Below are 24,822 nucleotides of genomic sequence, written 5' to 3'. Positions count from 1 at the left end.
AACAAGTACCACATCATGACAAGATAATAATAGAGGTGTGTTAGTTTCCTATGGCTGCTATAACAAAGCAGTACAAACTGGGGCTTAACACAATAGAAATTGATTGTGTCACACAGTTCTGGAGACTGGAAGCCTGAGGTCAAATGGTAGGAAATGGCCATGTTGTCTCAGAAGACACTAGGGAAGGATTTGTGTCATGGCTCTCTTCCGGTTCTGGTGTTCTTGGCCTCTACCTTCTCATGTTTCTCCCTGTGTCTTCACATTATCTCCCCTGTGTTGTGTGTCTTTTTACACCAAATGTCCCCTTTCTATAAGGACAGTCTCATATCAGGCTAGGATTCATTTAATAACCTCATCTTGACTACATCTTGACTAAGGCCACAGTTTGAGGTATTGGAGGTTAGGACTTCAACATTTTTTTTGGACAGGGGCACAGTTCAACAGAAATGCAGGAGGAAATGTGAGCAGGGGGAGGGGAGGAGTATATGGAAACTATATTGTCTGTACAATCTTTCTGTGCTCTAAGAAACAAAATCTATTAGTCAAAAAATTTTAAAGGCTTTAAAAATAACCCACCACATAGTACATATTTAATAAGTGTTAATTACTTATTAGAATGCATTGACATATTCAGTGCCCTTTACACAACAGACTTTATTCTTTTTTTTTTTTTGGCAGGACTGGGGCTTGAGCTCTGGACCTCACACTTGCTGAGCAGGCACTTGAGCCACAGCCCCTAGTGCTTTTTGCTTTAGTTATTTTTTTAATAGGATCTCATGTTTATGCCTTGTCTGACCTGGACCATAATCCTATTTATAGTTCTCACTTACTGAGGACACGCCACCATGCCCAGTTTGTATTGGTTGAGATGGGGGTCTTATGAACTTTTTGCCCAGGTTGGCCTGGAACTGCTACTCTCCCAATTCCCATCTCTCAAGAAGCTTGGATTACTGACATGACCAACTGTGCCCAGCTCGGATTTTATTCTTAATGCATTCTCAGACCAATGTTGGCAATGCCTAAAGTCCCCAGGACTCCCCCATCCCTATCCATTTACTACTCAATGTATGATGACTTGGAAGAAGACAGGATTGAATTCTTTCCAAAAGCCTTCTCCCCTAATAATTGAGTGCAAGATTAGAAATTCACCTGCTCACAAAATTGTCCTGCCTTGACTGCATTTATATGTGTGCACACATATGCAAACACACATACATGCATACACACACATACATCTCAAATGGCCTTTTACCTGCTACCCACCCTAACCCAGACAGAAGCAGAAACAGATCCCTTCTCCTAGTAAAGAAGCAACAGGCCAGGCACAGGGGTTCACACCTTCAATCCTGGCTACTTCAGAGGCTGAGACTAGGAGGATGGTGGCTGGGGGCCAGCCAGGCAAATAGTTCATGAGATCCCATCTCCAAAACAACCAGAGCAAAAAGAACTGGAGGTGTGGCTCAAGTTGGTAAGGCATCTGCAAGTGCAAAGCCCTGAGTTCAAATCCCAGCCACACACACACACAAAAAGAAGTCATGGGAAGCATCTATTATGAGGGCCACTTGCCTGTAGAGGAAAACAACAATAACCTTATGAATATAAAGCATAATAGTAGATTTCTCTGTTGAAAAAGACATCAGAAATTAAGATCAGTTTTAAGGAAAAAAAATCAAATTAGATTTACTAAGTAGAAATATAATTCCTTATCTAGGGAGGGAGATGGAGAGGAAAAAAGAAGTATTGGAAAAAGGAAACAATAACAAAAAACTAGCAGAAGAAATACCAATCAATAAATATTCCTCCTTATCTCTCCCCTTATTAAGAAGTAGGAAAGGAAAGGAAAGACAACAAGAAGGAAAGGGAAGAGAAGAAAGTTCAAGAAGCCTGAGGTCCTGGTGAGATACACGAGGACTTGCCTCTTGTCACCTTGTGCTGTTCACCTGGGCCATAAGCTTTGTGGAGTCTTTACCAAAAGGAAGAACAGTGTGATTTTAGGTCATCTGATCTGTTACACTGACTTATCCTTAATTAGGGATTTGCCCTGTTTAAAGAAAATGCAAGAAAACTTATTAGAAAGACAAATACTTTCATAGGTAATGATTTCTCTGCTATTGTTTTCACTTTACAAAAGAAGTTACATCAGAACTCTTTGAATAGAATGACCATAATCCCCCACAAACACAAATTTATTTTCATTAAACTTTTTGAGAACTCATCTGTCACATACATGGATACACACCTCCTCTAACCCACATTTCTCTTTCATGCTACTCTGTCCATTTGTGACACCCAAGAGCTTTGTAGTTTATGCACGCTCTCTGCCTTGACATTTCATCACTTCATTCGTTGCAAGTTTGTTTCCTAACCAATTTTTCTGAAAAGGATTCAGTACTGATTGGGGGTAGGGGAGGAAATGAGGGATTACCAGCTAAGAACATGCAACCTGCTGCTTCCAAAAGAGGGGTGGAAATCACAATTCTACTGAGACACAGCTCCTCTTATATAGAAAGAGTGCGAGAGTAGTTCGAAAAAGCTTATGATATAAAAATGTCCTGTTTTCAGATCAACCAAGAACACTTTTCATGAATGCACCTTTTCTCCCTCATACAAGACACACACACACCCATACACACACGTCTGAGAGTCATACCACGTGGTGCACAGATGTGTGCTTTTGCTCTCTCTTTTCTCTGGCTGATATCCACCTGATATCCACACCAAGAAAGGCACTGGTCTACAGCATTGTTGAAATACCATACTCTTTCTTTTTCTCTTTCTTTCTCTCTCCCTTGGTGTTCCCACACACATACCAGCATTCAATAATAGGTAGTTTTTCCATGGTTGGAAAAGAAAAAAATATGCCCCAGTAAGTAATAAAAGGTGAGGAGTAGGAGGAGAGAATGGGAAGGAGAAAAAGAATTCTTGTGGCCAATAAGGATGGTCAGCCAAAGTGACCACAGGAGTGCTCAGGGATATTACTGTCTCTGCACACCAGTGCATCTTGGGCCTACTTGGGACTATTTCTTCACTGTTCTTTTACACCTGCAGCAGAGGTACAGCTATAACAGGGCCCTGACAAGCAGTCAGAACACCTGCTTAGCTTTGATCAGACAAAGGAGCCGCAAGCACTCCAAGCTACTTGGATAAATTAAGACAGGTGAAATAGTTTGCTTCCAGACAGTCCTCTTTCCTCCATTTCTGTTTGCTGTCCCTATATTATTTAAGAGGTGGTTTCTCAGCAAGAGACTGTATTGAAGGAACAGAAGAATTCACTGTCTTACTGTATCCAGCAATCATGCTCACACTGTCCCTGTCCCTAGGGCCGCACTGCCCATGGGGAAACACCTTCAGATGGCCTCCTAAAGGACCCGCAAGTAACTAGTTTTATATTTTAATAATTATGGAGAGAACTGTCTAGAAAATGTAGAGAGATTCTTTATGGTTGATGAAATTCTAAAAGAAAAACTGGTTTGTCCCTTTGTCACTGGCAATGTTTTAGGAAGTACTTGTAGTCAGAATAAGATAGAACAGATTAAAAATTTAAAACCCAAATAAAAATCAAATTTTAATTTCTAAAGATTCCTAAGCAGCTTAAATGATACCATAGAGGATGAGAAAAGGACGGGGAAAAAAAATCAAACATTTTATATAGTTTTGTTTTTGTTGGCTAGGGTTTTATTTTTATTTTTGTGGGCTTTTTTTAAGGGCGGTGATTTCTTGAAAATAAAAGAATTTGGAGATTTATTTAAGAAGGTTTCTGAACTTGGTTTCAGAAGTCTAAGTTTTGCTTTTTGCTCCTTCAAAGAAAGATGTCATCAGGTGATGTTTCTAGGCTTTTACAGTGCCTGATTTTCTTACAGAGGGCAAATGGCTCATCTCATGTGCACAGAAAGGGCTGGAAAATATTTTTGTGATCTGAGTGCAGCAGAGCCTAGGATTCCAGAGGAAGCGGAGGCCTCCCGCTCCACACAGGAAACAATCTTCAAGCAGGCCTTAAATGCCAGATTCCAGGCCGAGTTTAACTAACCACTGACAGCTCTGTAAACAAAGCAAGGACAAAAAGAGCCCGCTTCCCCTTTCCTGGTAGTCATTTTGGGTTTGGGGGCTGCAGGGGAATTCTGGAATACTTGACTCCATGGCACAGAAACACAGGGGAAGCAGGCTCCTCATTTGAAGATCTGGAAAGAGAAGATCTTTCTGGAATCAAACCCATCCTGAAGGAGGTAGGAAAGGGTAAAATGGTTGGATTACATCTGGAGAAAAAGCTGGGATTTTTTGAGCTCCAAAGACAGTTTGGTCACAACTGCTTTTAAAAATGCTGCTTCATGGTAATGCTTATTCACAGCATTATTGCTGAGGCTGTTATTAAAATCCTGATGCAAATACTCTAACATATGCAAATAATGCCTAAATGCTATATTACTTTATATTACTTTATTTCTCTCATTTAGGTCTTACATACTCCTCTCCTTGCCCTTTTTCTTTCTTTTTATTTCCCCACTCTTCTATTTTTCTTTATTTGTTAGCTCTTTTATAACTTTTGTCAGAGGATCAGCAAGTTACAAAGAACAAAATCACTCAGTAGCTCTCAAGTCATCTTACTGATATTTCTGTCTCCTCGGGGTTTTGTTATATTTTTTTAATGTAATCCCAGCATCTTACTGTCTCTGATAGTTTTAGGAATAAGACTAAACTTAACTCACCTCAGGAGTCAGAAATTGATCTCTGGCTACCTTATCAGTCAGTCTTCTCAGGTTTTTTTCTTAAGAGTAAAGAAAAATTGGAGGGGTGAGAAAAGGGAAGAAGGAATGCAGTGACACATGAGAGGTGACAGTCTGACTCATCAATGACATTGACCCTACCTCCTCCTCTTTAGATCCAGACACTGCCTGGGCTCCCTAAACCTGACCCCACCATGGATGATTTTGAACGTCGCAGAGAACTCAGGAGGCAAAAAAGGGAGGAGATGCGGCTTGAAGCAGAGAGGTAAAGATCCAAGTTGACAAACACTTACTTGAGCTTCGTTATTATCAAGCATGGTTTCAGGTCTTTCCTCTACAGGGCCAAATGTTACTATATTGAGCAACAACTCTTTGTAAAAGTAGTTATGGACGGTTTTCCTGTTAAGACTGTATTGTACTAAAAGAAAGAAATGAGAAACAAAAGCTATCAAGAAAAAGAGAGATTTGAGAAGAGATCAAATAGTTCCATTAAATCAATGCTTCTCATAATAGAATTTTTAATGGCAAATGTGATGTGTGAATAAAGTTTTAAAAAGTATTAATGATATTGAAATGATAGAAAGATGCCAGATATTGGAACCAGTTAGGAAATGAGTCTTCAATCTAAACAAGCACCAGATGAATCTTGTGACAAATTTTTATTCTTATTAGAAAAGTATTGAAGCCCAGTAATTTACAAAGTAAAGGTTAGTAGCCAGCAGACTGCGTTACTGTGGAGATTGTGCAGTTGAAAACTCTTCTGTTGTGTGAGGCCTCAGTAATGGCAACTTGAAGGGCCTTGGGGAAATAAAGCAAGGGCATAAATGTGTATTTTAACATTTTAGGCCTCAGTGCAAAGGACAGTGGCATTTAATGTGCTTTAAGTCAGATGTTCTTTTGAGAAAGCAGACCAGGAGAAACAATGGAGGAACAGGGACGGACAATGATCTTAAAATCCAATCAACTTCACCTCTCAGTAATCCCAGTGCGCACATGAAAAGATAGCAACAAGGTGAAAACTTTTACCTATAACAAAAATATTGAGGGCTCTGTGTTCTACGTATTTGTACTAAGTATACAAAAGAAGATAAAATCCCTGCCTTGGATTAACTTGGCCAGAGTAGACAGCCATCATGCAATGCCCACACACATACACGTGGCACTATATTGGTACCTGTGATCTGTTGGATCAGACCTTACTCTGCCACTTAAGGATCTGTGCCATGAGCAAGTGGCCTCTGTCTAAGTTGCAGTTGACTTATTTATAAAATAGGCATAATATATTGTGTGGTTGTATGAAGATTATTCAACTTCATTATTGGCCTTGCCCAGTTCTTGGCACATAGTTAATAGCCATAAGTGACAGCTATGTTGTTGTTGTTATTAGTATTATTACTAAGTTCTTGGCAATACTGGGGTTTGGACTTTGTGCTTTGTGCTTGCTAGCACTTGAGCCCTGCTCCCGGGCCTTTTTGCTTTAGTTTACTTTTTAGATCTTGTACTTTCCTCAGATCCTGATCCTCCTATCTCTATCTCCTGAGAAGCTGGGATTATAGGCATGCACCAGTATGCCCAGCATTTGTCATTTTATTGTTATTAACCACCATTACAAGTACTATTATAATATAGCTGGAACTAAATACTAATGCCAAGAGAAGGAAAGGCAGTCAATCATCTTAAAATGAGATTAGTCAGAAAAAGCTTTTTGGAAGTTGCAAGCTATAGAAGAAGTAATGATAGTGATGAAAAATAAAAAGGAGGCTTCCTCGGTAAGAGAATGGCACCCAATAAAGCTCACAGTGGGGAAAGAACCCATGTGAAAGAAACATCAAGTGCTTAAGGAAAAAGGGGTTGGTCTTGCACATCTTGGGTATTTCTATTTTTTTTATTTCTTTTATTCATATGTGCATACAATGTTTTAATTATTATTTAATCTATTTTTTAATTTATTGTTTATTATTTATTTATTGCTAAGAGACTTAACAAGGGAATTATGTGTGATGAAAGTATGTTGGCAAAAGTTATCTGCAGTGGACTATAATATGCGACACCAGCACAGGTAGAGTTGATAAGGGCCCGAATCAGGGTAGTGACCATTGAAATGAAGTGATCATATGTGAGAGTCTTTATAGAGGGAGAGTTAGCAAACCTATCAGAAAAGGGAAAACCTCAAAGAAATTCCAAAGACTGGAAGCCTGAGCTGCTCTGCATTGTCCCAAGTGAGGGAACCGGGAAGGATTCCATTCTTGGGTGGCCATGGGAGAAGCGTTTAATTTCAGGTGGAAACCATATCCAAATAGAGATTTCCCTCCAAGCACTAGGAGATAGGAAATTTCAATCTTTGTTCTGAAAGAAAGAGAAAAATTATCAGAAAAAGTAAATTTGGGTAAACTCCATATAGTAGTGGTATTATAAAAGCAGAAGTGATAGCCCCAAGAAAGTAAATATGAAAAGAGTGAGAGGTCATGTAGGCATGAGGAAAACCAACAAAGGAGACAAAATAGTAGGGAGGTGCGAGGATCAGGGAGAGTATGAAACCCTGTGCTGAGTGATATCAAAGGTTTACAGGCCATGTCGAGATCCATTCTTTCCAATGCAGTGTTATTTGGCCTCAGGATTTCCTGATGGTCCACAAAATACCTTCACCCAACAAATATTTATTAAGCACCAACCAGATTTCAGTGTGTGTGCTACCCATGGGGAAAATAATGCTGATAAATAGATACAATTTCTTCTTCTACGTATCTGAGGATATGCTAGAAAACCACAGTATTTGGGTTCAGAAAATAGGTTAGGCCAAGGGCAGTAGCAGGCGTAAGATAGTTGGAACTAGGCTGCAGGAGGAGGGACATGAATATTGGACATCAAGCTAGATGGGTATTTTCAGTTTCTTCGCTTTCTACATCAATAGATAGTTAGGGAGCCATTGTGGAGGAATGATAGTACTAACTTGCCTTGGTTAGAGCCATACTGTGATTTAGAGTGAATAAACCAGGTTTTTAGGTTTTTTTCAGGTCCAGAACTTCACCTAAGACTTGACCACACAGCTACTTGACTCATTCCTTCCAGTTTGGCCATGACTGGGGTGGTTGGGGAATATAGGTGTGTAAGGATTTGTCTTCCTTTAATGTCAGTCTTACAAGAATATACACAGTGAAGCTTAGTTAGGTACCCTTAATAATATTAAAAAAATTACACAAATTTATCCTAACCCTGTTTAACTGACATTTCTGTCTATATTACTGCTTTTGTTATATTATCTGTCCTCTCTCTCTCCCTCTCTCAGAAAAGTACTTAAATACTTCTTTATATTTCTACTGTGTTTCCCTTTTCATGTTTCAAGGTAAACCTTCCAGTTCTGTTATTTGGAGATTTGGTAAATCCATGCCCACACTTCAGGGTTTTGTAAAATCTGATCATTTATGAGAGTAATGAAGGCCAGGCTTAATGGTCCAGCCAACTTTAATGGGAAAGTGCAGGGTGTGTCTAGGAAACAGGTGGCCAGAACCAGAAATCAAGGCTGTCTACATTCAGGTTCTGATCTGAACACAAAGGGGCACATGAGACCCCAGGCAAGTCCCTCTTCATTTTAGCTCTGGACCTTGGCTTCTTCCTCTGCCACAAGAGTGGGAGTTTTCTCTTGGGAGGTTGGTGGTCATTTTTAAATTTCCTTTTGCTTTTGGTATTGTCCATTTTTTTTGGAATGATCGTATGTTGCTGTATTTAAAGTCAAATAAACAATAAGACAATTTTCCATTTTATAAAAAAATAATTCTCTGACTCTACACAGTATACATGGGGCCAGGCTGGAGAAGAGCTAACTTTCCATGGAATATAGGAAATAAAAAGAAAGTGCTCACTCCAGATTTGGAATAGCAGTGAAATAAATGAGCCAAAATAGAATGATTCCAAGATTAAGAGCTACAGATCCATTCATCCATACTCAACACATTTTCATTGGGCATCTATTTTGTTCCACGTTCTGTTTAGGATTCTTAGGATAGAGGAATAGAATGACAGCATTAGGAAGAGTGTGGTTAATGCATTTCAACCTATATAAAACAAAGAAATGATCAGGAATCTGTATTTTTATAACCCCAAACATAGTGTGCTCCCTGGTACTGGCTTGCTCATTAAAAAGAACTTATGCCACTTAAATACTGTACCCTTGTACCACTTTGAGGGAGGGGTCCCACGCAGAAGAGAAAGTCCATTGACTTCCCTTGTACACAAAGGCTTTCTGAATAACATGACATGTTGTTTTAACTTGATGTTATTGAGTTTATTAGTAGGTGTAATTCTACTTTGCAATAATAATTTAGAACTTATACACTCATCAGATGTCATAAGCGAAAATTAAAATAAGCCAGATTCTTAAACGTTTTATTTCTCAGAAATGGAGGATTTTAAAGATCACTTAAAAGGCTAACTGCACACTTTGTGCTATATTCCCTTTCATGTCCGTGGGACTGTCATTTATTCACTGCATCGTGGCTGCCTTGAAACTCTGCTGAACATGTACCCTAATTCTGAGGTCATCATTCTATGTCAAATTATACAGTAATTCAGACTACAAACGTAGTTCATCAAAACCATCCTTCCCTTCTTTGTCTTGCCCCTGAACCTATGCAGCTTTTATGCTATTCACCTTCTCCTTGTCCTTCATTTGACCTTCTCACTCTAAGTCTTTTCAATGAGTTCTTCATATTTGGCAAAAAGCAGATATTCCATTCTGTTATCGAAAAAATCAAAGTTGAAAATCTACAAAATGCAAGATCCTACCTCAAACTAAAAAGATCAGTGGCCACCAGTGGGGATAATGTGCCAATAGTCACAAAGCTCATACCGTAGGTAGATTAGTAACTGCAGTGTGATCTTTGCCAAGAGGGAAGAAGAAATTCTTCAGTAGGCAGGAGGAGTGTGCAGGTCATTAGTGCAAATCCATATACATTGCTTCTCAGCAAGACATTATTTGTACACATTTCAAATTTAACTATTTTCAATCAATTACCTATTTGAACAAATAAATATTTAGTTTTGCTGCTTTTATTCTTCACCAATCTCGTGGGAATAAAAAATCACATATGCATATTCTGCTTCCCTGTTTGTTTCTGTCTTTTATTGCAATTCCTCTCACTCTGCTTTCATCGCTGTCTTCATCAGGCACCTTCATGTGTTTTCCTCAGGTCCACATGCATCTTCATGAACACTTGATTCCATATCTCTTTCTCTTTGTACTCCAAACTATCTACTCTGGATTATGTATGCACATGCATTTGTTTCATCAGGGGATACATACATCTGGGAAGAAAACACACATACATTTTCAAAATGGTCATACCAGCTCTCTATGTATTAAACAAGTACAGAAAAGCTCTAGGTCTTCTATATGTATCTAGTAAATATGGACCAATAATAGCACCAGCAATGGATATGTCTGAATGGCATATGCTCTGTATACATAAAGGAAAACCAAAAGGTATAATGGGCAAACAGTGTAACTCAGCGTTATAAACATCGGTTTTGGCATTAATTAAGCAGTTGTGGTGACCAGTCCCAAGTCTGCCACTTGTTAGTTAGCTGGCCTTACACATTATTACAATTATCAATCATTCCAATCTTCTGCTTCCTTCTATAGAAAATGAGAGAAATTAAAGTATCTCCTTCATTGGGCTTTTGTAGGGATAAAAAGACATATTACATGAAAGTATTAACCCAGTACTTATCACATAATAAATAATAAATATCACCAGTAATTTTTTTATTCATATGTGCATACAATGTTTAGGTCATTTCTCCCTCCTTCCCCCCGCCTCATCCCTTACCCCCCCACCCTCTCCCTTACTTCCCCAACCCCTTGCTACCAGGCAGAAACTATTTTGCCCTTATCTCTAATTTTGTTGAAGAGAGAGTATAAGCAATAATAGGAAGGACCAAGGGTTTTTGCTAGTTGAGATAAGTATAGCTATACAGGGAGGTGACTTGCATTGCTTTCCTGTGCGTGTGTGTTACCTTCTAGGTTAATTCTTCTTGATCTAACCTTTTCTCTAGTTCCTGGTCCCCTTCTCCTATTGGCCTCAGTTGCTTTAAAGTATCTGCATTAGTTTCTCTGCGTTGAGGGCAACAAATGCTATCTAGTTTTTTGGGTGTCTTACGTATCCTCACCCCTCCCTTGTGTGCTCTTGCTTTATCATGTACCACCAGTAATTATTATTAATTAATTTGCTTCTCTGCAGCATACAAATAAAAAAAAAACATAAATTGTTTTATTTTTTATAGCTCAGAGGATACAAGAATCCTGGGCAGGAAGAAAAGCCAGAATTTGCTATTGAGTAAAGGTCTATGAGTGGGTGTGATGGGTTACAAGAGGTAATGCTAATTCAAGTGAAGCTGTTCTTTTAAATTTAGCCAAAAGGATTTTGACCTTTGGTATAGCTTCTCAGAAACCTGCAGTGACATTTTTATCCATGAGGAGATCTTCAGTGCATGTGCTTTGCCTGATGTTGGACTTCATTTCCAGCAAGCAACAAGCAGCTGTCTCTCAAGTCATGAACTAATTGCATCCCCAGCATACGCTTTCCACGCCCGATGCCAGCTCCTCTTTCTGATCAGAAGAAAGAGCCCTATTGTAGAGTTGTGTTATCAGATTCAGAGACTCATAGACATTAAGGGAATGAAAACACTCTTGTTGTTGTCATCATTCATACATTTTCATAGGCTTCTGAAATACCCTCATGATTAGACTTTTGAAAGTAAATATTTTTACTGCACTAGAAAAACAAGCAATGTTTTTCAAACCCATTGGGTCCACAAAATCTCCTTTCAGAGCTGTATCATTGACACTTTCTTACATGATTTAATAGTATGACCAAACAATGATTGTGCAACACACATCACACACAAAAACAAAATACTTAAGTTTATTTGAAATTTTCAAATAAAATCAATTTCAAATGCAATTTTTATTATTTTATAATCAGAACATTATTTTCCATTAGGAAATTAAATAAAATATTACTTTGAAACTGTCTAAATCATTCAAGAAGCTAGATTTGCTCAAAACTTCCCTTTAGTTCTCTTAGAAAATTGATTACTCCATAATCAAAAGAAGGTTAGTCTTTGGTATCTAATCTTTTTTACTTTAAACTAAAAGAAATTTCTAGTAATTGGTTTGAAAGAGATTTTAAAATATCTCTGTAAGGTTTTTTTTTTTAATCTATTTGATATTTTTTAGGTTCAGTTCTACTTGAATGTAAGAACACAGACAAGATGGGGTGGATAATTTCCATCTAAGGAGTCTTTATTTATTTGTGTTATGCCACAGAAAAATAAAATAGATATACTCTCCTACTCTCATTCTTTTTGTCTCTCTGACTCTAAATTGACAGTATTTTTATTGCTTTGCACTCATAGGTAAAGATGACCTACCTGAACCAATTTCCATTAACCTCACAGTTCCTCTGGTCCTAAAAGTATCCTGTTCTGAGTTTCTCAGTAGAGCACCAGAAGTTAAGGGTCAAAGTGTCACTTGTTCAATGACTGCACCTAAACTTTTGGCATAAAATATTTGAAAATCTAGATTCCTAAGAGCCTCACATGCTAATCCATAACCTCATTCTCAGTTGGAAAGATGTGGCATGTATATTGGTCACTATACTTACAAAACTGTTAAAAAAAAATTTAAGTCTCTATTTGTGGCATTTATAAGCTATCAGTCCTCAGCTACCTAGGGAAAGGTAGAATGGTGAGAAAGTTAGATATGCAGGTAATGAACTCTGACAACTACTACTTATTACTTTGACAAATTATTTAAACCTCTCTTGCTTCTCTTTCTTTAGCAATAAATATATAGATAATTATATCTGTCTCACAGAGTCATTGTAATGGTGACCCAAAATGACTGTCAGGTAGCATATGCTCAATGAATGTTAGGTGTTATTATTAAAAGCATTAATGCTTTGGTAAGCCTTTAGTACAAAATAAAATTGTACCGAATTTGAATTTTATGTCTCTTCCAGCTCAGTCATTATGGCTTTCTGTATCCTCACAGAAAAGTTTCTTTCCTATAGTGGTCTTGATATTACTAAGATGCGGCTGGCCACATCTAAATTTATCACAAAAGCATAACTGAAATATTAGGATTTTATAATCACTTGTTGTTAATTTTTAAAATCATTAGTGATATGTCCTTTGTTTTAAAGACAATAACTGAAGCATCACTCAGAATTTTATTTTAAAAATCCAGTCAATATAGCAAAAATTACTAAAATATACTATTAATTATTAGTAAAATTATTATTATTAGGTGGAAATAATCATCAATCAAATTTTCCATCTCATATTCGGAAGAGAAAAAACTGTCATTTGTTTAATATCAACCGCATGCCAGGTTCAAGGTGAGGGACTTTATTACATTATCTCATTTAATTGTTAAAACAACTCTGTGACCCAGATATTATGACTATTTTAAAGTGAAGGAATCCATGGGTCTGAAAGTTGTTGTAACACTCCAACTTCTTATAGCAGGGAATACAACCCAGTTCTACCTGCTTGCCTTGCCCCAAATCTCAAAACCTCTCCACTCTAACAAGTCAAGCAATGGAATTTTTCATGTCTCAACTGGTTGTCTTGGCTAAAGGTCCATCATCTCTATATTGATAAAAATAATGTCCCAAGACAGGGAAAAATTATTTGAAGCAGTTATGTGGTATAGACTGAATGAAGGGCATTGTGGTAATTGAAAGGTATTTATGCTTATTTAAGTAAATTGCTTCAATTTTGTAGACATAGTCATTGTTTTCTTTGCCCTCAAAGAATCTCCTGTATTCCCATTTCATAGGAAAATAATGGAAACAGAGGAGATCAAGATTTCCCCCTCAAGCCAAAGAATGCTGCTGGCATGACTGTTTTTAGCTTTTCACTCGATTTTTCTCATTAAGACTGTAGTCCCATTAGGACAGGGACTTAGTCACATCATCACTTATAAAAACTTAAAGCTATCTCTGACTTTGAAAACTGTCTCCTGCAACAGAATGTTACTTTTTCATTTTGGAACCACACATTATTTAAGGTTCTGATAAAAGTAATGGACCCTCCTTCAAGAGAAATGGACCTGTGCACCCACCAAACGTAGCAGCTGCTCTCTGTGGTGCTGTGGACCTCCATCCATAGACCTTCTGGGCCCTATGAACTCCAAGCCAAGAATTCCTATCTGATGAGTTTTAAAAGCTTCATTTTGCATATGAAGAAACTTATGTGTAAGGAGGCTGAGCCCCTCAAGCTTGTCCAGCCAAGTGAGGCAGAGCCTTTTTGCACAGTGTGGACCCCTGATAGATGAAGGCAGCCTGATTTTATTGTCTGTAAATGACTTAGGGAAATGAGCATACTTTTGGGAAGAGTTTGTACAAATATAATACATACAAAGCTTTTTTTACACTCAAAAACATCTTCTGAATATTTCTATATAAAAGGAGATTAAGTCAGACTATGATGCATAAAATTAAAAAAAAAAATAAGGGACGATAAGGCAGAATGAGAATAGTGAGTTGTCATAAACAAGGAATCAATCTTCACCATCTGAGTCAACAAGGGGAAAAAACGGTGATTTTGCAACTAGAACCCTATTTTTCATCAATTTTGAAAGTCTTTTACTTGATACACGTTGTCTTGGCACAATTTCCTTAAAGAAAGCTTGACTATAGAACTAAGTTTGACAGAGTTCTCCCACCGCACCCATTTTCGTTTTAGCAGTTCAAATTCATCAAAGGATTTTTCCCTTTAAATATGAAAAAGTTAAGAACTGATGTGATTCCTTACAGGGAAAGTCATTTTTCACCTTTGGGGAGAATGAGGCAGATGTGGAGTAGGACAAAGACAGGTGCCTTCCAGGTTTAGGGTCTAAAGTCACATGAACTTAGACTAGAATCCTGGCAGGGTTACCAAGGGTAAGTCCACTCAGTCTCTCCAAACCCATGTGTCATTTGGAAATAGTGTCATTAAGATTGTAAAGTACCATTCTGTATAGTTCCTAAAGCATAATTAGCGCTCAGTTAGTATACCTGTTGTTTGTTTGTGGGCTGGAGGACATAGTAAGGAAGGAGCTATCAGAAAAGCCCCCTCTGAGGTCATCTCAAAGGGAATTCAGCCTCTTGGCAGCAGCCTTCTGGGGTTTTACTGAACAAGGCATGGTCCCCAGGTTGCCAGATGGCCTAGTATCTGATCCTTACTCTGTTTCAAGCTTTTTTTAGCAGCTATCTTGAAAAGTGAAGTTCTGCACCATGAAAAGAAAACGTACTTCCTTGGTATTAAGAATCTTTTTTTCATTTTTACTCTGGTTTGAAATCAAGATAAAAATTCAAAATAGTGTGAATATCTAACATATTAAGGTCTTTGTCTCAAATATATATGTATATATGTGTGTATTTGCTTTGTGCAATTACTATTCCAAGTTCTACATTACATGATCTGTGGTTTTGTGTGTGTGTGTGTGTGTGTGTGTGTACGATACTGGGTTTTTGAACTCAGGGCCTCACCCGTGGTAGGCAGGCTCCCTACTACTTGAGTCACTATGCCAAGCTTTTTGTGTGTGGGATTTTTTTCAAGATAGGGTCTTGTGAACTTTTTACCTGGGCTGGCCTCAGACCACCATCCTCCTGATTTCTGCCTCCTGAGTAGCTCATGTTACAGGTACGAGTCACAAGCAACTGACTGATCTATGGTTTTAATATTGTTAAGTCAACTATCAGAAACCTCTTGGCATCCAACTCTAGATATAAATACTGTACTTACAAAGAAAATTATATGCCTAATTTTGGCAAAATAATTTTTAATCATTTTTTCCAAATGATTGATTGTATTCATTTTATCTTTAAAAACTGACATATAAAATATGGTATAAATATATAGAACTCCTAAATCATCATACTGTATGCCCCATAAACTCATCACTCCACTTAAGAATTAGCCCATTTCTGATGTTTTTGAAGTCCCTTCAGGCCCCTCTCCCATCCTTAACCTTGACCTCTTCACTTACATAGGTCAGTGTCCTGAAAAATTCTTTTATTTTCAAACACAGTTCTGAATGAGGCAACTTCAATTCAGGAGACTGCTTTTCCAGGGCCTTGAGATGGGACATTTCAATGATTCTCTCCACACTCTCAGATAAAGGAGTTCATGAGACCACATTCCCAAGAGAACAAGAACTTTGCCTTTCAAAATGCACAAGACCAAAGGAGCCCCTATGTTGCCTCCAGCTGGGAACCTGAGCAAAGTATACAGTGCTGTGAACAAAGTCTCATCCAAAGACATAAAAACGTATCGAAGGCTAGCAAATATTTATGTTGAGTCCATCTCTTCCACCCTTTGGTTTTCTCATTGACTGGTAAGAATAAAAGGTCTACATTTGTGGCTGTCATTTGGCTAGGTAGAAATGGCAGACAGGAATGATCACAGAATATTCCAGAATCTTAGTCAAGGGGAATCTATCTAATTGCTTTGAAGTATTCTAGGGAAGTTATTGGCCTTTATTATCCCCAAACCCTTCACAGTGTTTTAAGAAAGAACCACTGGGCATGAAACATGAGCCAGAGGCTGCAGTAGCTACAAGAAGGAATTAGCGTTCGTCTGTGAAGAAGGTTAAAGAGGAGCCATGTGCATACTTCAGGAATAAAATCAGTTCTGTTCTCTAGTTTTCTATGCAGTAAATGATGTTTATCAGCAGTTGTAAAAAGTTTTTAGTCCATCATAAATCTCTATTAGCTCCTCTGTTTTTGAACTTTTAATCACTTTTTCGGGGACTGTAGTGAAGTATAACTTTGAACTATTTATAAATAAAGGATTTGATTAACATGTTAAATATGTAAGCTACATTCCGTGGCTTAGCTTTTAAACACTGGAGAGTACAACTTTGAAAAACTTTTAAAATAACTCTAGAAACATCCACTTACATTTAAAAGCTAATTTCCTAATCATAAGTCATTTTTGTGTTCATTTTTTTAAAACAAACATCTCATGTTTTTCTAACTTGTTAAAAGTTACCAGGTAAACTTGGACATTTTTCAAGACAGAATTTCTTTCAAAATATTTCATAATTTATACTGGGCTTCCTTCCCACTTAGTCTATATTAGTGAGATCTGACATTGCATTTGAGACTAGTACCAATTGACTAAGTTAAAAATGTGAGGGTTTATTTTCCATTTTAATAACTCCCTACTTCACATACAGTTCCTTTGTTGGAATAAAAATCTTGGTAAAGTACACATCAGCTCCTATAAATAGCAGCTATAAGCCTGTGCATTCAGGAGAGTCTCCAGAGAGTGTATTTTAAACTGCACATTGTTTGGAATAGGAAATTCTTTTGACGTTCATATTTTCCATTGTGGGTGACATAGACTGTCCCATGTCACATCTTCACCAGCTTTCATTTTCCTGTGCCATTTAGGAATCCAACTGATAGATTCCAGAAGATTGCTCAATATGTGCTTTTTATTTTTCTAAGGCTGGCCTGGATCTTATTGTCTAGTGGGAATTTGTGTACTACTTGGGGCTCTCCAAATGAAAGCTAGATAACTCCCAGAGCCGACATGAACAACTAGATAATGAAAGATTCCTTTATGTCTGGAGCTAGGAGCTCTATGTGTCTGCTTAGAACAACAGCAGTCAACCCATTCTCGATTCCCACAGAAAACCCTGCACTGTTGGCAGGTTTTTCTTGGAAACTCAGGAGACTAATATGGAAAATAACTGAGCAGGAAGTGAGCAAAGAGATGAGCAGCATATGATGGGTTATGGTACTGATTCAAAGACAAGAGGCATCCATGATATAATCACACTGCATCTTTCCCAAGGAGCCACTGGCAGCCACAGTAGATGTGTACCTCTGCCTACTCCTTCCTTGAACAGTTCTTCCGTTTCTTTAATCAAAACTGCTAAATAAACTTTTTAGTGGAGGGAGGCCACTTTGGGAATCCAATATTCTCATCATTTCTCCTTCCTTGATTAAGAAGAGAAAAGAACTACTATTAAAAGGCCTTGGATAAAAATGGTGATGTAGACAGAGTTGATAACCTGAGGCACTTCTTGCTGCTATCCCCTTTAATAGCCCTTAACTCCCTACTTCACCATGACAGCTAACCATTCCAGTCACGTGTGTTTTCCTGAGTCCGTATCTTCATGGTGTATCCTGACTAGTAGGGGATTATCATTATTACAATGTTCTGTAGACTGTGAACTGAACACAATGGAGTATTTTGTAAAACTCAAGGCTGAGGCAGGATAGAAATCCTCAAATCCTTAGTTTCTAAGCGCCTCGCATCATAGACACATGAACATAAATTTTATCACCATGGTATTTGTTGGCATTGTGGTAGAGTTGAACTCTACCACTTCAAGCCTTCAAGTAGGGGTCAGTTTTCCATGAGAACTTTCTCTGCCTGAGCTACAAAATTACTACTAAGAGACGTGCTCTGGTGTCCTATTGGGTTATGTGGTCAGAAATGAACACTCTTGCAGTCTCTGAGAGAGGGTTGGAGGTCCAGGTCATTGCACCCAGGCTTACAAAACAACATACTCAGAACCACACAGTCAGTCAGTGGTAGGGTAGAATCTGAAACCTTTGTCATTATTCCAGCTCTGGTGCTTTTTTTCCTCTGCATTGTGCAGAGAATTGTGCATTATACCTCTTGGTCTGTAAGCACAAATCCATACAATATCCTCTAACTCCTGGTTAAAAAAAAGTTAACTTTCAGATCAAGAATCAAAGAAAGGACAGTGGGGCTGTGTGTGATACTCACACCTGTAGCTACTCAGGGGGCAGAGATTGGAAGGACTGTGGGTCGAGAACAGCCCTGGCAAAAAGTTAGCAAGACCCCATCTAAACCAACAAGCTGGGTATAGTGGCACATGACTGTCATCCCAGTTACACAGGAGCCATAGGTAGGAGGATCTTTGTCAGAAGTCAGCCCTGGGCAAAAATGCAAGACCTTATGAAAAAAAAATAACTAAAGCAAAAAAAGATTGGGAGTATGGCTCAAGTGGTAGACCTCTTGCCTAACAAGGGTGAGGCCATGAGTTCAAACCCCAGCACCATCAAAAAAGAAAAAGGGCAAAATACAGAGATTTAACTGATCTGAGCCTGTTCATCTATAAAACATGGCTAAAGACTTCTTAGAGTGAATAATAAAATGAAGATACAAACAAAAATGCCATCAAAATCATAAAGGGTGATGCACAGAACATACAATTATCATGCTGAGGTGCCCTTATGATTCATGTATATCACATTCCTTTCTACTTAACTGCATGGAGAGCTGCAGGTTTCATTCTAGTCATGTGTTTTGTTTTGAGGAATTTTCAAGCTTTTCAGGCTGCTACCTTCTGCCATCTGACTGGCCTCAGGCATTCCAGGCTTTCAAAGCTCGGATGCAGATAAAATGCTGTAAACTGTTAACCAGCCACTGCCCCTAGGGCAATCCCCTCTGGAGGGAGTTTAGGACCTCAACTGCAGATTAGAAAGAAGAAAGCCATTTTGTCTTCCCTTTCCCTATTATTGTGAATTGAGGAGAAAATTGATTGGCTTTATCTCAATCAGAATGAAACTACTATTTACTGAAAAAGGGGCTGTAGGTCACTTCCTTATCTAGTTTGGCTTCTGAGTTGGCAGAGGTGCTCAGGTTTACAGGATTCTATGCTTATCCATACCACTGACTTCTCCTATCCAACCTTCTATTAATTGGGGAATTCTCACTGGCCTTGAAGGTTCAGCTCAGTGGTCATTCCCTGGAAAAACCTTCCCAGATGTCCCCAACCAAAGTAACTGATTTTCCACCGTGGGTCTCCTGTATGTTAATTACTATCACCTATTTTATATGCCTGTTTGTCCATATATCTGTTTTGCCCACCAAATAGAAAGTAACTCTAGATTAAAAAGCCCAGCACACATGCTGAATGAATACAAACACTTGAACATGTATCTGTGTATCAAGGCAGAACTTTGTTAAACTTGGTAAACCATTCAAAGAAAAGCATAAATGTTAGTGACCTTTTAGGGAGCCTCTGGGTACTGACTAATTGGAACCCTTCCTGAGGTTCCATCACTGTCTGGATGAATCTTTGACCCATTGGAGTTTTGGTTCCTTTGTTTTCTCTGGAGACATGAAGAGTTTCATCTCACTTATTCCTCTGATTTTTAAGGATAATTGAACTTTTGTATCATGTGATTTTCACCATTTATGCTCACTTAGTTACACTATGGAGGCAAATGATATTAATAAAAGAAGAGCCAATTTCTTTTTAGCAGCCTATTTGCTGTAGTACCCATGACTTTAGTATTATTTGCAATTGGTATCTGCATTGTAAAATCAGATAATTATCAAATTATAGGGTTCAGACCAAACCCTCAGGAGTCCAACAGTGAATAACTGTATAATCAAAACTTTCTCTAATGAAAGGCCAAGTATGTGGTAGGGAGGAATAAAGTGCTTCAGTTAATCCCAGAAGAATGGAAAGAAGTAGATGATGGGCAGGACCAACCTCAAGCTAGCATTTATCAGCTCTTGCTGAAATAGGGTGTGTTGAACATATAAGTTGGGTCTAAACCTTAGACTCAAATGGTGAATTGTTTTCTGGCATTAGGATTTAATGATAGACCAAAGGGGGAAAAAGGGAAAAAGACCTTAGAACCAAGACTTGTTTTTTTAATCAAGATATGAGGGAGGAGAGTTGTTTTTTTTTTTTTCCACTATGGAACTCTTTTGTTTTTATAAATAGTTTACATAACTTGAAAGCCACTGCTTGGACTAAGGAAGAGAATCATTTTTTAAATTGAGTTTCTTCATTACAAAAGCATACCCTTGGTTAATGCCTTAACATAAAATTTGTAACTGTGATAAAGTTAGTGAGCTGGAACACTCAGAGCACATGGAACAGGAAGCACAATAGAACAGCCTCAGAACTGTGTCTCTTAATTTCTAATTTATTGTTAATTTTTAGATCCACTGGGAAAGAGCCAGAAGGAAAGATAATTTGAAGTTATCCTAGAAAGACTCTGAATTCTGAAATGCCTAGGAGAGTCTCAGATTACTTTAGTGCCTCTACTTTACAACATATTTTAGAAAGCTGTGTTCACATTTCACATCATTCGCTTTCAAATTTGAAGGGACTGCTACTTTTTCAAAAAGTATCATCTATTTTATTTTCTTTGTTGTCTTCATAAGTCTTAGACTTAAAACGTCTTCCAGATGACTTCTGGCTTTTAAATGAGAAGAATGAAAAAAAATTTTTTTCTTGAATGTTTTCTCCAAAAAAAAGTCCTGCCTTATTCTATCCTATAAATTAATGAACAAAAAAGAAAGAGAAGAAAAAAGAGTTCATTTGCATTTACTTTTTTAATCCTAATAAGAGCTTGATTTTATTGCTCAATAACTTCACAGTAAAATTACACCTTAATGATGACAATCTTTCCTACTCTATTTCTAATTGCCTGCCTTAGGCACCTAAGAATTCTAGCAAAGAATATTTTTTATGAGTTCAACACATCAGGATCAAATTGTATTAGTATCCCAGACAGAAGCAAGTAGAATCTAACTGTAATTTATGAAATTAGCATATCTAAAAAAAAAAAAGAATAGGCCAGTAGAAGATGTCTGCATGAATTCCAAGTTCAAATCCAGGGTTGCAGTAGACATGTAGGAATATCCAAATGAGATAGACTTTTGAATCTCAGGATTTTTCTTGTGACATGAGAAGTCCTCTCTAACAAAACAGGTATTTCTTCATGTCTCTTTTGGCTTGGGCTTGGATGAAATATTCCTTATGATCATTTCACTTCCCTTTGCTCTAAGCCCACACTCAGGGAGAAGTCTCTATCGACTGCCTGATATTCTGGGCTGGGGACTGGGAGATGGCCTGGCTGGGAAATGAAAGTTCTTCAGGCACTGAAGTCAGACATCATCCATTCTATCTTAACTGATTGGCATTATGATGTATGCATAAATCTTTCTGTGGTCAATCAGTCTCCATGACACCTGTTGACCCAAACTCCCAAGATCCAGTTTCTATGAAGAACAGTTTCTAGATTTGGGATTATGATGAATACCCAAAAGGGCCACTGTGTAAAAGTCTCTGCGAGGATCAGCCAACTGGTCTTTTTGATGCAACATCTCTATTACATTGTTCTTCCCCTTCAAGCCAGAGAGCAAATGATGAAGTACTTATTGATCATCTGCAGTATGCCTAACAAAATTCTAGGCTATATCGGGTGCAATAGAGGTATTAGGACATAGCCCTACCAGCAAAAGAATTATAATTTATTTGGTAAGTGAAAGTGCTTACATAAGACTAATGAATAGGTTAGACTCTATATGTAGATCTACATATTTCTCTATATATCATAATCATGTGATATGTTATGTTATTATTATATCATAATCCATATGACATGTTATTACATATAGGATAGTATCTAACATCTCTATAATGACAATACAATTATATAAACTGTCATATATTTAATATGAATAATAAGCACAACACTCAACCTGTCCAAAACACACAATAAAACATTTCTCTAGCAATAGGAACAAATATGCTTTAATCCAGATCTGGCTTCCAAGAAATTAAATCATTATTTTTTGATACCTTATATATTATCTCTGGAAAAAAGTCTATATTTCATTATAGCTATAAAAGTCATGTCTAAATTTAACATCCAGATGCATAAAGTGAACACCAGCAAATATATTTATGGTTTTAGAAGTAGTTAGGTACTTTGAATAAAAGTGATGCACACTGAGAATTCTGTGACTTATGAACTAATATGCTTTCTTTGAAGATTTGATCGTTTTCCTACACTAGAATATATCCTTAGAGTACTTGTGACCATTTGTTAACTCTCTTCACAGTTTAATTGCATCCAGGTACAACAAATCTACATTCAAAAATGTATCATTGTGGCTATACTCATATGAATAAAAGTCCTACACACTCCTTCTCTAGAATAATATAAAGTAGATTTTATTATTGATATTATTCTTTTCACTGAGACCAGAATCAGGGTTTTGTAGCAACCAGCAATTCATTCAAGAAACCATTGTTTGGGCCACACTACTCCCAAGCAGTGTTTCATTGTCTCAAAGATTTGTTTCAAGCTGGAGGGAAGCGGGAGTCAGAGGCATGATTCTTTTAAGATAGGGGACTTTCTCTCCAGGAAAAGAAAATAGTGGAGCTGATAAAAAAAAAAAAAAAAAACCCTAGATTTCAAAAAGACCTTAAAGAGTAGACCTAAGTAATTGGAGCAAAAGAGTTTAAACAGAAAATGGGAGCTTTGTAGCAAGTTAACAGGAGGGGCTGACTCATACATTACTACTAAATTATTTCTCAAATACATGTAATGGAGTATGGAACCAAACTTCCTGTTTTCCATCCTAAAGTGGTAAATTACAAAGAAATAAAGTCAAATCTGGGAAAACTTCATGGGGTGGGGGGAGTGTGGAGGGCACAGGCACTGGTTCTTAAAGAATTGCTAGAATTCAGAGAAGTAAAGAGAATTAGGCCTGGCCCTTGTGGTGGCATCCCTGGGGTGGGAGCAGAGATGCATGTAAAAGAGGAGAAGAGGAAAAGTTTAAAGGATTACCACCTCCCAAGAAAGTGGATTGGATAACAAACAGAATCAGAACAATAGCTATTTTTGGATAAAGAGGATGAAAATGCTATCCTAGAACCAACAGGACTACTGAGTTAGAAAATTTTCATTCTTAAGCTATGTCAAGTACATACGTGCTCATTATGATATTTATAATTCATTTTCTTTGTGAAATTTCAGAATAAAATGTAATTTTAAAAAATTATGGAGTCCCTATAACTACTTATTGACATCTCCTCAATCAGAATCTGCTTATTGATATCAACATATTACTAATAAAATCACTCTTAATGCTACCTGCTTGTATAGGAACACCAGCCCACCTCCAATAAAAATGTCCCCTCTCATTTCTGGGAGTCCCACATGGGCACACAAACTCACAAATGATCTGCTCAATTACCATGAGTTACCTCCAAGGTTCTTGTTGTCTGGCCCCTGCCTCCCTCTGCCAGTTAGTCACTGCCGAGAACCCTCCAAAGTCACTGCCCTGAGCCCACGCTGAGACTCTGGGTAAAAGACACTATCTCATGCCTTGTACTACAACTTTGGAGGTATAAAAGTGTCTCTGCGTTCTTCTCAATCCTCCATAATTCTGAAACCATAAAGGTAGTAGTAGAAGATAGAAGTAGGGATAGTGACCCTCTCCTCTGCTCTGTTACCCTTTGTCACCTGGACACCAAACTTTGGCCTACACTCAACACACACTTTGTGGAAACAGATTCAGTATCCCTTCACAGTCATCTTCCCCTAGAGCACAGAATACTGCAACAGGGCTGAGCCAAGGGACCATTCCAAAGTGTGCTACAGCAAACAACCTCCCAGTCCCTTGTGCAAATCACCTGTGTCACTACTCAGTCATGCATGCCCAAGTACATTTCCAATGATGGGCATGACTAAACATGAGTTCAGGCTACCACTTATTTTCCCACTTTGAGTTGACTACAGAAAAAAGTTAATTAACTTGGTCAAGGTCATTATTTGCTCTTTAGGAAGCCAAATTCACTAATTGGTTTATGTAACACACATTATAGAACCTGCAGTTAGCCAAAATAAGATACTCTAGCCACTGTAGCAAGAGGAGATTCACAAAGATGGTTAAGACATAATCCCCCTCCGGTGTCATAAGGGGACACAGAAATATGTAACACATTACTAGTGCAGAATACAGTACCTTGATCTCTAGATTGTCTCAAATAGGTAGACTTATCAGGTATTGAAATTCAGGTAGGTGCTCTTTGAAAGATGTTCCCCTTCCTTTGTGAAATCAGTCTGTGCTTTCTTCAGTTTCCTATTCAAGTTACCAAAAATTTAGACAAGAAAATATAATACAAACTAATCTGAAGGAGTTGAAAAATGGGACCCTGAAAATAGTATGAAGTCAGCCATATTAAGGGAAAATGACAGTAACGACAAAAACAACTCTACAGATGAATTCTAGAAATTGACTAAGCACCAAATCATGA

The 24,822-nt window shown here is 37.8% G+C and overlaps 1 protein-coding gene across 5 annotated transcripts in view; it reads left to right on the top strand.

The window, feature by feature from the left end:
• The window catches only part of Cald1 (caldesmon 1), a 212,496-nt gene that overhangs the window by 112,075 nt on the left and 75,599 nt on the right, over nt 1-24,822 (top strand). For 4 of the 5 annotated variants that reach the window (XM_074062703.1, XM_074062699.1, XM_074062711.1 and 1 more), the window contains exon 3: nt 4,877-4,986. In XM_074062703.1, the coding sequence (XP_073918804.1) occupies nt 4,916-4,986 (71 nt within the window). In that variant the 5' untranslated portion in view covers nt 4,877-4,915. Of the gene's footprint in view, nt 1-4,039; nt 4,224-4,876; nt 4,987-24,822 lie in introns of those variants that run through there. The other variant, XM_074062709.1, reaches the window with a different exon arrangement.

The sequence above is a fragment of the Castor canadensis genome, chromosome 2 (genome assembly GCF_047511655.1).
Source record: "Castor canadensis chromosome 2, mCasCan1.hap1v2, whole genome shotgun sequence".
Taxonomy (NCBI): Eukaryota; Metazoa; Chordata; class Mammalia; order Rodentia; family Castoridae; genus Castor; species Castor canadensis.
This window is presented reverse-complemented; position numbering and strand designations above follow the sequence as displayed.